Source organism: Antennarius striatus, chromosome 7, assembly GCF_040054535.1.
Source record: "Antennarius striatus isolate MH-2024 chromosome 7, ASM4005453v1, whole genome shotgun sequence".
NCBI lineage: Eukaryota > Metazoa > Chordata > Actinopteri > Lophiiformes > Antennariidae > Antennarius > Antennarius striatus.
The window spans coordinates 20,584,613-20,599,238 of NC_090782.1; the positions used below are offsets into that span (position 1 = coordinate 20,584,613).

The window sequence follows — 14,626 nt, forward strand, 5'->3', positions numbered from 1 at the left end:
AGGTAATTGTGTGAGAACTCACTCTGAGCTGCATCAGTGTCAATCAATCCTGCATTATAATAATAACAACAATAATAACAGGCCATATTTTGACACCATTAAAATTTGCTTTCATAACTAGTTTAATATCTGGTTTTCAAATAAATGGTACCACAATTTTACTAGTCAATCACTTGATGATTGATCAACAGCTTTGATAATCAATTTGAGTAATATATTTGCCCCAGCCAATGGAAAATAAGAGGGTACACACCTTGCTGGCACAAGGGACTTCCTGTCCCTATCTTCTTCAAAACTTGATAGAATTACACACATGCTCATTGTGTGTATTTCATGATTGGTTCCTTCAATTTCCTTAATTTTACTGTGCTGATATTTCCTATGCATTTACTCACATTGAGTAAATGCATAGGAAATATACATTTACTCAATGTAACTGAGTAATGGTCTATCTAGTTTTGTGTATCAGGCCCACCTGTATCTTTGGACACAAATTTTGACAAGCAATGAAACATTTTTTAAAGATTCCTGTTAATATCCCAATGAAGAAGTTAATAAGTTAATGACACCATATATATGGAATTCTTTCAATACGACTAACTTCATAATTAAAAATCATGGCAGACAAAATGCTGGACGGCACGGTGGCGCAGTGGTTAGCGCTGTCGCCTCACAACACAGCGGTTCCGTGTTCGAGTCCCGCTCTGTGTGGAGTTTGCATGCTCTGCCGTGTCTGCGTGGGTTCTCTCCGGGTTCTCTGGCCTCCCACCTCCAAAAGCATGCGCTTCGGGTTGATTGGCCGTAGGAGTGTGTGTGCGTGGTAGTCTGTCTTTGTGTGTGGCTCCGCGGTGCACTGGCGTCGTGCCCGGAGTGTCCCCCGCCTCACGCCCTATGCCAGCTGAGATAGGCTCCAGCTCCCCGTGACCCGCTGCAACGGATAAAGCGGCAGAAAATGAGTGAATGAATGAATTTCAGAAAAAATAACTTGTAACTTTGCGCAAACTTTCTACTGATGTTTTCGTAATAGCCTTTTTTGTGTTGTAGTTATGCCCAGTATCACTGCAAAAAAAACAAACAACTACTTTATATTCATACATGTCAATAAATAGATCATAAACACGAAAAACACAGAGGTCCGTCGATCAGCTTAACCGATTTTTATTCCATAACCGATCGAAGACAAATTCACAAACCCATTTCTCCAACAGCGTCATGCATCGTTCAGTTAAGTTCTTTCTGGTCAGGTAAATCCAGTTTTCTGTTCAGGGTCTTGTGAGCTCTCAAAACTTTGAGAGGATTGATAATAAGATTTGTGTTGAATAGTCAATAATTGCTATAATTAAAACATCAGAAAAAGGAGACATCTTTGATGTTATAATTAGATACAAAACCTTTATTGTAGGCTGTTAAACAATTGTAATTGAAGTTCAATGCACATTTTAGGTTTCAAACTATTTAAAGACCACAACTCTGGATTAAACCTTCATTTCCTCACTTAACTTCATTCATATGTGAAGGGTTTCATTTTTACCTTGAACTTCAGTTACTTTGATGAAACTATCATCTCCAGTCCTTCACTTTTGCTATAAATACCTATTAGCTTATTAACAATTACTTTATACATGAGATGAGTTTTTTGGAGTCCAAAAGCTTTTTTTCCTTCCGTAAAATGTTTTCTTTTTGAGAATTTATGAATCCTATCTTCAAGCAATTTTGAGCCTTTTAGGTGTGAAACATAACCATATGAACAAACAACCAAGGCCAGATGACACATTCAACATAATCCTACATAAATTCTAACCTATGTACATTTTCTTTACACTTCCTTTCATGTTTGAGCACAAGAGACAGTGCAAAAAATGTTGAGTAAACAGCAGAAAAATCAAATCACAATACAATCATAGACAAATAAAAGAAGATGTAGGCAAAAATCATTTACAAAATCACAGCACAGCACCCAGACTCACAGATCAACAGTCTGACTTCATTACAAATGGCAAAAGATATGGCTTCAGTGGTGTATTTTTACATGTCAGAAAACAACATTTAGATGCTAGATATGAGATAGACTTCAAAACACCTCTAACATGTTAGCCATTGTTGACTTAATGTATATATTAAGACATGTCAAAAAAAAATTATTTCCTTTGGAACCCAACAGACAGATGAAGAGAATTACCAAGTACATGTAAAAGACCAGTCAACATTGAACTGAATTTCACACAAATTTTGGCAAACTGAATATAAATATGATCAAAAACAGTCCACCTTAACCATAAACCTGTTGTTGGATTTTCTCTTCTATTTCAAGTAAAGCAGAGTGATGAACCGTCTTACGTACAGCGGCAGCTACTTCATCTATCCTATTTTTATCCAAATAAATAGTTGAATTATAAACCATAAAGCTATTTCACAATGGCTTCTTTTTTCACTTTCCTTTTGGACAACACCTACAGACAAACCATGAAAGAACAGCCAAAAACGAAGGCAATCAAAACATGAGTGAATGGCAGCAAGAACAGATCAACTAAATAATTCTGGATCTCACTGCCTGTGGAGAATGAGCTCTATTTTGCAGGAAGTGGGTTGTTCGGGGTTGTTGGAGTTGCCAGATCCTTATAAAAGTTCTCAATCTGCTCCTTGTACATCTTCACCACCACTGGCCTCTTTAGCTTCATGGTAGGACCTGTTGAACAAGACAAAGAATTCACAAGATTTAGCTCATACAATAAAGCAAATTATAAATGAACCATTTTTGTGAGTAGTCTTGAGTGTCAAAACACCTTTTTGTAGCTCAGGATTATTTCGAGTTTCAGGCACTGCATTGTAAATATGCTATTTAATGATTCCAAAAATCAAGATCCATGTTACATCCCAGTCCCACTCACCGAGTTCCCCTCCTGATACGGAGAAATCCCGATCCAGAATGACCCACTTCTGAATGCGCTGAGCATTGGAGGTTGCCTTCTCATTAACACGGTTGATTCCGTCCTGAATGGCAGCGTAGATCACTTTATCTCGACCCCCTACGATCTCTGAGACTCGCGTGACGCTGCTGCCCAGCTTCCGACAGATCTCTATAGCTTCTGGAGTCAGCTCATCTTCAGGGTCGCCTGACTCTGCGTTTACCTGAGACTGGAGAGATAAATACCGTTGACTTCAAATAGCCTTTAATGTCATCCATGTAGCTTAACACATTATCCATCCGTCCATTCTTCCAATTCCTTTATTGCCTACAGCCGTTGTGGGTCACAGGTCTGCTCACAGGTCAGTAGAAACAACACTTTAAAAATAAAAAGAAAGGTGGTCTAAACCACAGAGGTGGTCTAAAATTTTATGTTACTGATTGATATCTTCCCATTACTTAACATTCTAGTGGAATACAGAGTGACATTTAGTGTCCACTGACGGATTAACACATTCTCATCCTTTTTAAACAGAGCGAGTCTTGACAGTAGCAGCTGGGTCCCCCAACATCCACTGCACAGATTGATGCAGTGAGACAGACGTTCAGTAAACACCAGCGGTACATTCTGTGGAGTTAATATACACAAGTCTGCTTGAGGCCATCTCAGCTGGCCATAGATTTCAGTTTGTAGTGAGTGTAGTACTGCAATTTTACCACTAGATGGTAGCATCCACTCAGAAATGTCTACTACTCTCTTGAAGGTAACTTTGCTGTAAATGAATGGACTCCTCTAAAATGATCACAGCTAGTCATGTTTTGAAATGCACATCTCCAGATAGTGCTGATAATGGGCTGAATTTTGTTGATACCCTTCATTGATCACAAGCCTTTTATATCGGTCAAACCAAGTACAGTATTTTCCGCACTATAAGGCGCAAAAGCCTTTAATTTTCTCAAAAGCTGACAGTGTGCCTTATAAACCAGTGAGCCTTATATATGAAAAAAGCTTTCAAATAGGCCATTCAATGAAGGTGCGCCTGATAGTCCAGCGCGCCTTATAGTGCGGAAAATACTGTACTTATTGGGAAACTTTGATTGGGGAATGTAGCCAGGAAGAACTTTTTTTGGGTAGATTAAGAAATCAACAATCACAATAGCAGTGCTATTTAAGTTTCATAAATCTAGGCCCAGGTAAGAGTCTGTAAACTTACCTTGATGGTGAGCAGCATAGACAGAAACTTCCTCTTGTCCCCAATCAGCATGGCGTTGCTGATGAGTGGCAGGGCCTCCTTCACTGCATCCTCTATGAGAACAGGAGGAATGTTCTCTCCTCCTGCGGTGATGATCAGCTCTGAAATCAAATTAAGTGCAACCACGGGTTCATGAAAAGTCTAAGGATAGCCTTTTAAGTTGTATTGCTCAAACAGGAAATACAGAATTCAAACCTTTAATTCTTCCAGTGATGTAGAGGAATCCATCCTTGTCGTGTTTGCCCAGGTCACCAGAGTGCAGCCATCCCTCTGCATCCAGAGTCTCCTCGGTCTTCTCGGGCATGTTGAGGTAACCCATGAAGACGTGACGGCCCCAGAAACAGATCTCACCATTTCCTTCATTGTCGGGGTTGTGTAACTTTGTCTTGCACCCAGGAATTTCTTTACCACAACTGTGAGACAAAATAAAAATTTTAAAAATGGAAATATGGTATGACATGTCAAACTGGATTTGTCAACGAAATGAAATTTGATTAGGTTAAGAGAGAAAAAAGAAAGAAGAAATCACCTGGTGAGCTTGAAGGCTCCAGGTAGGGAGACGGTGTGAGGGCCAGTGCTCTCGCTCATTCCATAGAGCTCATAGACGGGAATATCAAGGCTGAGGAAGAACTCCAGTGTGTCTTTGGTGATGGGAGCAGCGCCTGTGAAGCATTTCTTGCAACGCTCAAGGCCGAGAGCCTTACGAACCTTTTTGAACACAAGCTTTTTGGCTAAATGATAACTGATTGGTGTTCGACCAGCTTCTCCGGCCCTGAGGAGAAACACACACAAAAAACCAAAAGAGAACATTTTAAACCAGCCTGGACCTCGGGAGGAAATTTTTATCTGGTCTGGGCAAACTTAATGTCTCACAGTTGTAGTCATGACGACAGTCATTCAAAGCCATGCTTTGTTTAATTTGTTGTGTGGTTTTAGCTCATGTAGGTTCATTTTTGTTCATTACAGCTTAATCCTAATCCCTAATCCCTAACGGTTAGCTAACACTGTGTGAATGAAGTGCTATTGCAGTGCAAATATTGACCGAGCTCAGCTATTTTTGTACAATAAAGTTACTTATTCAAGTCATCCCGTCCTTGTGATCACTTTGTTCTAAGTCATGCCTATACTTGGTGAATATCTGAACACAGACATAACTTGTTAATTCACCTGAAAAAAAAAGTCATAGGGAAACACTGCATGGAAACACAGTCATGATCCCCACAAGAATTTATTATTAACCGTTACATTAAAAAAAAAATAGAATATAATGGAAAGAAAATAAATTGTCAGCTATTTCAGAAAGCAAATTCTGCTTTCAAATCAGAGTCTGAGCATCAACCCAAACTATATCCTCATCACGTATACGTACTGATTCATTTTGGCCAGATTAGAATGCAGACCGACGTCTTTGGCCCAGGCAGCCACCTTCCTGCGCACTGCAGAAGATTTGGCTCCGACAGATTTCATCTTTTCTTGCATCTTCTCCCAGACACGGGGGACACCCATGAAGGCTGTGGGATGCACCTCATTCATGGTGTTTACTAGAGAGCCCTGATAGAGGAAACACAAACATCCCATGTGGTTCACATGTGGTTCCCTCAAAAACAAGAAGAATCTGCTTGCAAATCTCATGCATGACTGGTTTATTTTTAGTAGTCCTGGATTTGTATATTTAAGACTCATAGGCACAGTTGATGTGTCTCACCTTCAGTGCATCTGGCTGAGCGAAGCACGTCTTCCCTCCGACTTTCATGATGATCCAGATGTCGATCATCTGTGCAGCGATATGACTGAGTGGCAGGTAGCTGACCACCACCTCCTGAGCTTGAGGGGCTTCTGTCAGACTCGCATGGCGGCTGACAGATAGTGCAGTCCAGGTTACCTGAGGAGAATGAACAAGACAAGTCATGCACATGTTGCTGGTAAAAAACCTAAGTAGCCAAACTTATGTCACTTCTCTTACGTTATCATGGCTGAGCATGACTCCTTTGGGCTGTCCTGTGGTTCCTGAGGTATAGATGAGCGTGCAGCATTGGTTGGGCTTCTGACTGGAGATGATAGCATCAAGGGGTTCTTCGGGCTCATCACGTCCGAGCTTCATGAACTCGGCCCACTGCAGAACAAAATAAAAAGTCACTGGTAAGTAGTCGACTGGTTGAAATGATTTTTTTCATATTTCTCATGCATATCAAATCCTTACTGAGTATAGATTTGGTCTCTTCTCCTTCAGTTCATCTCTGTACTGGATAATCGCTTTTAAGTCTGGTAGCTGGTCTTCAACCTGTCAGCAAACAAAATAAAACATGAGTACATAATCGATCGCTTATAGGTAGTGAGATGGCATAGAATCGAGAATGGAATCGCCTTTATTGTCATTGTAACAAATACTATGAAACACAACAAAATTAGGGTGCTGCTCCATTGGTGCATTTACAAAAAAATAATAATAAAAATAAAAAGACAGCAATATACAGTAACAGTAACAGTAACAGACACATGCCAGATATATGATGTCACATTTATAGTAGTAGTGACATCCTATGTGCAATATAGGATGATAAAAAAGTGGGTCAGTGTGCTGATTTCTAATATCTCAAATACAGAGCCAGAATTCATCTCACATGTTCTGATCTCACCTGAAGGATCTTCTGCAGCTGTTTGTTGTTCTCCACCACAATGATGTTGGCCTTGGAGTTTTCTGCTACATACTGGCAGGCTTCAGCAGAGTTGGTGGTGTAGATTCCCACAGCAAACCCACTGCAACACACAAGACAATTCTGATTTAACATGTTGTAACGCATTTCATTTAAACTCTCCCCTAGAGATATTCTGGATGGCCTTGTATCAATGAACCAGCTTCTAAATATTGGATTAAATGATGATCAGACCAACAGGAATTTTTTTAACTTCACCATGGATGAATAATCTTCACTGTTTACTCATTAACTTCACTGACAAGAGGAATGGATGGAAAAAGATTCATTATCTTCACTACTTTCATTAATATTATCCTCGTAAGTAAAAATGGAAAATAGAAACTAATCCAACAGCATTGTGTTGATAACTGCATCTCCCTGTGGGAATACGTCAGGAAAAACCCAGAAGTCACGCAGCATGTGACCAATCATTTGGTCACGTTCTTATTTAAAAAGGTCTTTTATTCTCTGATCTTGGTTTATTTCACCCCCAAATGAAGCACAAAGATCGAGTTCAGTTACAAGAATCAATACGAGGTATTCATACTAACAATGTACGGGAGATGATTTGTGAGGATTATGAATAAGCATCACATTTTATTACATTTACCTTACTGTTCAACAGTTTTCCATTTGTTTATCAGTCAAAACGTCTATAAACTGGTCCGGTCTACTTGCATAGGGTATGGGGTATAGGGTACATTCACACATACACACACACACTCACAGCGGTACTCACCCTGCCAGGATGGCTCCGGCATCAGCAATGAACCACTCGGTGGAGTTGAAGCCCAAGATGCCGACACCGTGGAACCTTTGCAAGCCAAGCTGTAGAAAAATGAACCCACTTTAAAGACCAAGACAAAAGGGATGAAGGGGAATACTTATTGGGAACACTGCTTGATCATTTCATGCATGTGACTTGTCTTTAAATGAATCACCTTAAGGAAGCTCTTGGCAGCCGTGCGACAGGCCTGATAGTATTCCTTGTAGGTCATGCTCTTCTGCTGCTCTCCCTCCTTCCAGCTGAGAGCCGTGAAGTCGCCAAATCGCTTCACGGACGAGGTGAACATGTCATTTATGGTCAAAGGCGTCTCTGCGGTCATGCCGGAATCTCCCATCCTCAGCTTCACCTCGGCGTCCCTCTGGGATGTCCACAGGGGGAGTTCTCCTGCTGCTGGCACCGACAGGGAGTTCGGGCGCTGGGCTTTCACTAGAAGGCAGGGCATTTAGAGATAAATAAGCAAAAGCCTGCCAAGGGATTTCATTGATGCACCTTTTGTTCCAAGAAAACTAAATTCTGTCAGTCTCCCTTTAAATCTTATCGCTGTGATCATCTTAAGAAGCTTTATCAAAAATTTCTCTGCATTCAAAATACCTAAAAATATATTTTGGAAAGCCTTAACTCAACATAAGCAACAAAAAAGCAACAAGAAAAGAACCCTCAGTTATAATAAACAATAGATTATTTTCTAATCAGCACAGAGAGAAGAACCTCTTGTGGTTTTTCTGTAAAATAGAAAAAAAATGTGCGATCGACCCTTCAGTCAGCAGAATATTTTCAGTTAAAGGACATGATGGAGGGTTTAACACTAAAGGCAAACAGTTGGTTATCAGTATCAGCATATGGTGGGAGGGGGGCAGGATGGTGAATCTTTTCCCCAAGGCAGACACATGCAGTCACGTCTCCGTTCAGTGAATCTAATGAAAGGAAAATTAAACTAACATTTAATTCAGATTAATAACCTACTTCATAGGTCTTGTTCTCAGTAGTTTTGTATTTTCTGTTAAATGAAAGGAACTTTGAAGGGAGCTTATTTGAAGAAAACGCATCATGTATACAAAGATTGTGAAACGCAAAGGATGTGTTTCTTTTTCCTGTCAGCCACTAAAACAGGAAGTCATGTGAAAACAAACCGCTAGAAAAGAAAGGAAAATTGTTCTGCCAGAGAATGTTGATTCACTTCCTCGGTTAAAAAAAAAGAGCGTTTGGTGAGACTGATTTCCACAGCTGACGTCAGTCACGTCCGTGTAACGCTCACCATTAACCCGGCTTCCGCGACTGGAGGCGCCAAGAAGAAAGTAAACACACTCAACCACTTCAGTCCTCACCTGCTTGTGCGTTTGAGGTGATGCAGTTGACTTTGTTTTGTGCTCCTCTCTCCTCTTCTCTTTCCCCCGCGGACTCTTCCTCAGAAGACTCACTGCAGAGGAGGAATGGAAAACATCTGATTTTAATTATACATAACACACACAAAAAGTGGAACAGATTTCACAGGAGGTGTTTTCTGGCTGCAAGTTGCTGAAGTCCAAAATTATACCTTAACCTTACCTGTTAAGCATGTTAACACTTGTTACTACTTGTGTCAAAGCCAAATTTCTATCATTGGTGCTTTTCATTAAACCTTTTTAGCAACTTTAAGCAAAAGCGATAAAACCATGAAACATTACCGTAATACTACACACAATGGAACTTCACAATCACTATTATCACATGCTCACGAGATAGTGACAACATCGTGCATCGTGTGTGTGTGTGTGTGTGTGTGTGTGTGTGTGTGTGTGTGTGTGTGTTCAACAGGGCATACTTTGCTGTGATGTCATCAAGGGAGGCCCCGCTGTCTCCCACAGCGCAGGACGACTCCAGGAAGTCGTTCCCTCGGGAAGAATCCATCAGGACGTCTTCGGTCACGGCAGCGGGTTCACACACGGTCACTGCAAAAGGAGCGACGGGGCGTTAGCCGCCATGCATTTGACAAACAAATCACTGACAAGCATTTACTTTGTCTGACTAACACTATAAAATCTCAATATAGTTGGTTTATAGTGATGTAAAACATCCCTGTTTAACAGCTGACCAAACAACTAAACATTTCTTGATGTTGAAGAAATGCCTCCAACATTATTATTGATTTCTTTTGTCAAAACTCCAAATTTTTCAAAACCTCTTTGCACCATTTATTTTAGTGTATTTTAATGTTAGTGTTGCCTTTCTGTGTATTAAGTCTGGATTTGCTCTTTGCACTCTGCATTTTTTGTGTGTGCACCAATTCTGCTTTATGTGCCTTCAATTGCCCCTTGGGAACAAATAATGTTTTTTGAATTGGAATTTTTTTGTTGATTTTTTTTTTAATGAATAATGCTGAGTCATCTAGTGCTGCATGTATCTGTGAAGAACGTCTTCTGTATGATCTGAACTCGAGCAGCTCTGGTCTTTCTCCTGATAATTATATCTAATCCCATGAACTGTACTTGGAGGGACGTTCAAACCCCGTTTGAGGGACGCCCTCTGACCTAAAAGCGTGGGTCTCGTGGGTTAAAAGTGAGAGTGGCACCGAGATGTGACAGCAAGTAGTTTCTAGTTCTCACAAGACTCACACCCGAGTGTCCTTGACATCAGGTCGCCTCAGTATTTCTAGCAGCTTGGCTTAAGTTTAAACATCCATTCCTGTTCTTACATACAATAAAATATTTAGACATGTCGTGAGGACCAGGAAACTTAATGATATACTCTATGTTGAACAGGTGCAACACAGAAAGTCCTTTTTATCTCCAATTTCATTTTGTTTACTATACAGCTGTATGGCTGACCTTATCGGCTGCCATGACTGCAATGTTGACAATATCTGGTGCTACGGCAACGCTTGTGAGGAGCATAATGGAGCAGAGTATTCAAACTGGAAAGTCCAAGTGCAGGTCACATTTGGCTTGCTGCAATTATCGAGTCACCTTTCATTGCTCTGTTCTTCTAAAAGCTTTTCTAAGAGCGTAGCAATAAAATATGTGAAGAGACAGAAAAGACTGTTGATGAGCTGCTTTTTTTCTTCCTGAGTCGGTCATCCTGCATCATTTGCATCCTGTTATTGAGTGCAAGAGGAGATCAGGGCTGTTGAGAAGTTAAAAAGAAAATAGATTTCTGCCCTTAACCCGAGTTCATCGCAGGAAAGAAAAACATTCACCACACTACAAACATCAAACACACGTCATCATTACACTCCTGCTTATTTAAACCACTTCTTAAATACAATTGCAGGCCCGAGCTACTGCCGGCTTGTTTATTTAAGTGGGTGAAAACACATACCAGTGGCTTTATCTGCCTACTGTGGCAGCAGCCCATCCTGAATCCACTTTCAGGGAAAGTTGGGCTCCAAAAAGTGGAAAGAAAACAGGATCCGGGTCGACCAGAGAGCATTACAACAGTATGACCCAACAGGCTTTAACAGGCTCTTACAAGACTTTAAAATGGAACAATGGAATAGTTGAAGTATGAATCTAGAATGGCACAATAAAAATGACAACATTCTGAATCTGAAAGGAATCAGCAGCCTTCACCTCAAACTGGGTCCTGAAATCACTTATTCCTGTCATGTGACATCCTGCCAGCAGAGCACAACAAAGGTCCAAGGTGATACCCACTAAGGTCTGAAGTGTGTGTAGCTAAGGATACAAATGTCACAAGAGGTTCTCAGAAGCACGCCGTTTAATTCCACCCCTTCCTGCTTTTCCACTGCAGCTGGACATTCCTCAGATATATAGTTTAAAGCTGATTTCCAGAGGGTGGAGGCGGAAAGCAGTGAGTCAGGATACTTCCCTTTATTTCCTGACACTTCGTGACTGTTATCGTCTCTAATTATGTGGTTCATGAATAGGAGATGTGAGGACCATGACACCAATCTCACTTGTAGCATCCAAGTCGGGATCAAGAAGCTAACGTCAAACAGGACACGATAAAAGACTCAAGGCTATTTTCTGCTTGCCTTTATTTTATTTCCAACCTTCACATCTTCCCTTCATGCCATTTCCATCTGATGAGCCATCATCACATGAGCTCAGAACTCTTAACTCGTGCACAAAGGCTTGAAACGCATGCTTCTGACGCTACTCTGGCCTGATGATCACTTCCTGAAGCAATAGTGACAAATACCTTACATCATCAGTCATTCATACAAGATATACAACAAAATACATCTCTAACATGGTTTGGCAGATTTCCACTTTCAATTTTATCAGGTTCACTGCGTCCACCCATGGGATGTGTTTTAGGACTTCTCCCTTACTTTAATGTTGCAGCAACGACACCAAAGCTAGTTTAAAAGGCTGCAGCTTATTTTGGTATGGATGAACCTGTCTGTTAATTGATTTGTCAGTAGGATGTGTCATCTGTTAAATGGCCCGTCTCACTTTCTCAGAAAGCAAGTGTACAAAAAGCAGGACAAAATTTTTAAAATTAAAACAACAAATAAAAAACATTTCCCATCCTCTCATGTGGTTTATTTCTGTTGTTGTTGCATTGCCTCGTCACGATCTGTTGGATTTAGTCTCACATAAAGCAAACACTATTCTAGCAGCTGCAGTCATGCAATCAGGAGAGTTGTGAATGCAGAGGCTGGTGCTGCACCAGCTTTTTCATTCAGGACGAGAAGAGATGAAAAGAACAACAACACTTTTTAGTTTCTCCTTGGAATCATGATTCTAACCAAACACGGGACTCCAGCCAACATGAAACATTTAGTTGTGTTAATCCTCATCACAGAGTTCACATAAAAACCCCACCCTTGTCTTCAGTTTGGTCTCTATTCTCATGCAGCTCAACCAAACCAGCACAACAACCTCCTCCATCAGCACTCCAAGCATTAGTGATTATGTTCTACCACTTTGGTATGAATACATCATCTGAACTGCATCACATCTTTCACACTGCTGTCTGTGCTTTGAGTGGATATAATCATCAGCATCCTCACTATGGTAACCTCATCATCTATGATTTTAAATGTCTGCATGGGTCCCAACATTTACAAAAAAAAAACCCAAAAAGGGGCAAAATCGTCATTTAAAAAAAAACGTCCATTTAACGTTATTCATTTTTGCATGGGGGGTGGGGGTGTTACACCCTTGTTACACCCTTTTTTAAGCAAGCAGATATTAACCTGCTCCGAGGGATTTCATTTCACTAGAAATTCAAGTTTTAATGCGTTTCAGTTCAGGCTGCGTGTATAAAACCTGCATTTATCTATACAATATCCAATTTACATCAGCATGGGTCATTTTAATTAAGACATTCTCCATTATTAGTATTGTTATACTAGTTAACCTGTTAAATCAGACTATGGTGTTAAATTGTTGGTATTAGATGGTATTAATACAAATTACTTTGATGTATGACCGCTTTTTATTCAGCAAAACGGTCGCTAAGTTTTATTAGCAACCGTTTTCCAGGATGGAAAGCGGAGAACTATAAGAACTGGATATAATAATGAATGAAATAACGTAAATTGAACTACTCACGATGCATCGCTGGAAACTCAGAAATTCTTTTTTTGTGTTAAATTCTATTCTTGAATTATCCAGTTTCCGTCCTCCGTATCTGTAAAGGCTGTAACCTCCGATAAAACCGCCTTCCAGTATTTCCACTACTAAAACAGCATACCATTCATTTTCAAACACGAGCCGGCTCGGTTGGTCCCACCCCCTGAAAACCCCACCCAGACAGGCCCGCCAGCTTCCTCTAGACATACTCCCCCCACACCCCCTCCATCATTCCGGAGCAACGTGATTGGTTAAAATTTCTCACACCACAAGCCTCACTTTCCAAATAAGGCTACGCGAGCCAATTGAATCAAGTGGAGGTGGGAGGGGGGTGGGGGAGGAGTGGACGCCCGGATATGCAGAATTGAGAAATGACGCTATGAAACCGAGGCCCCGCCCCCTCCTCTTGTACACAGAATCACACGATGCGGCTGAGGTTACTCTCGGTCGAACAGTAAGCCGAGGTCTCCGGCGTGCAGCTGCGCTGACTCGGCTTTATGACTTTACATCGACTGAAATAATTGTCATGCACCATGTGAAGACACCCACACCCTACAGACCGAATTATTAAAACAAATCATTACATTTCCTCCTCCTAGGACATGTTTTCATCCGTGTTTCCTCGTTTATACGTGTGTCAGCAGAATTACAGAAAAACTATACGGTGGATTTGCATTAAAGTTGAGGACAGGATGGGTTTCTGGTCCAGACTGACCGTAGTGAACTTTCTTTTGGATGAATGATGGTGCATGACTGGATATTTTATTTCTGCTTTCAATGATTGTGCAAAATGTGATGCAAATCCAGATCCATAAAATTTAATCAGAGTCTGCAGCTTTTATGAAATTATTTTATTTATTACCACTTGATGCATTGGTAAAGGCGGCCTATTCATACTTTCTGCTAAAGATGATACAGCCAGAGACTTTCACTTGACTTTAAGTCTACATACAAAAATAGATGTGTCCTTTTCAATGACGTATCCATCAACCACATTATTTTATGTCTTCGACTCTGACATTGATGCATCCACAAGAGGGCAGTGAAGAGTTAAGAGTCTTTTCAAAAAATTAGTTACAGTACCTTACAATTATAATTGTTTAAAAATAGAGAATAGAGAAATAGAGAATGTAATAATTTGGCTATAAAATAAAAAGTGAAAGCACTGAAGGCAGTGCATCTGTAATTCAAGCAAGACATGGAAAATGCCTATAAACTTACATATGGAACATTGGCAGCTCATCCTTCATAGTGTTTTATAGGCACATTGCCACCTCTTCTGTTGTCATCAAGAATACAACAGTACTGAGCAGAGCAGACAAATAAAACTTTAAAGCGGCAAAATGCAGTAATAGAAAGAGGCACGTTCCTTCATTTGATGTTATTTAAACAACAAGGCATTTTTACACTTATTTATGTGAAGGATTTTAGTTTGCCTCACCAGTGCTCATTAGATTGAATAAATA

At 40.5% G+C, this 14,626-nt stretch overlaps 1 protein-coding gene across 2 annotated transcripts; it reads right to left on the bottom strand.

Moving 5' to 3' along the window:
• Positions 1 to 1,142: 1,142 nt before the first annotated feature.
• LOC137599063 (long-chain-fatty-acid--CoA ligase ACSBG2-like) lies at positions 1,143 to 13,301 on the bottom strand. Of its 2 annotated transcripts, none has more exons than XM_068319729.1 (15): positions 13,140 to 13,301; positions 9,443 to 9,569; positions 8,967 to 9,058; positions 7,796 to 8,067; positions 7,594 to 7,682; positions 6,795 to 6,915; positions 6,359 to 6,439; positions 6,122 to 6,271; positions 5,864 to 6,040; positions 5,528 to 5,709; positions 4,688 to 4,930; positions 4,354 to 4,571; positions 4,120 to 4,259; positions 2,889 to 3,135; positions 1,143 to 2,686 (listed from the first exon to the last, which is right to left on the bottom strand). In XM_068319729.1, exons 1-15 carry the CDS (start codon positions 13,144 to 13,146, stop codon positions 2,568 to 2,570), a joined length of 2,265 nt encoding a protein of 754 aa, XP_068175830.1. In that variant the 5' UTR covers positions 13,147 to 13,301; the 3' UTR covers positions 1,143 to 2,567. The 2 variants fall into 2 exon arrangements, with proteins under 2 accessions (XP_068175830.1, XP_068175831.1); XM_068319730.1 differs by lacking the exon at positions 13,140 to 13,301 and adding an exon at positions 11,187 to 11,295.
• Positions 13,302 to 14,626: the final 1,325 nt, after the last annotated feature.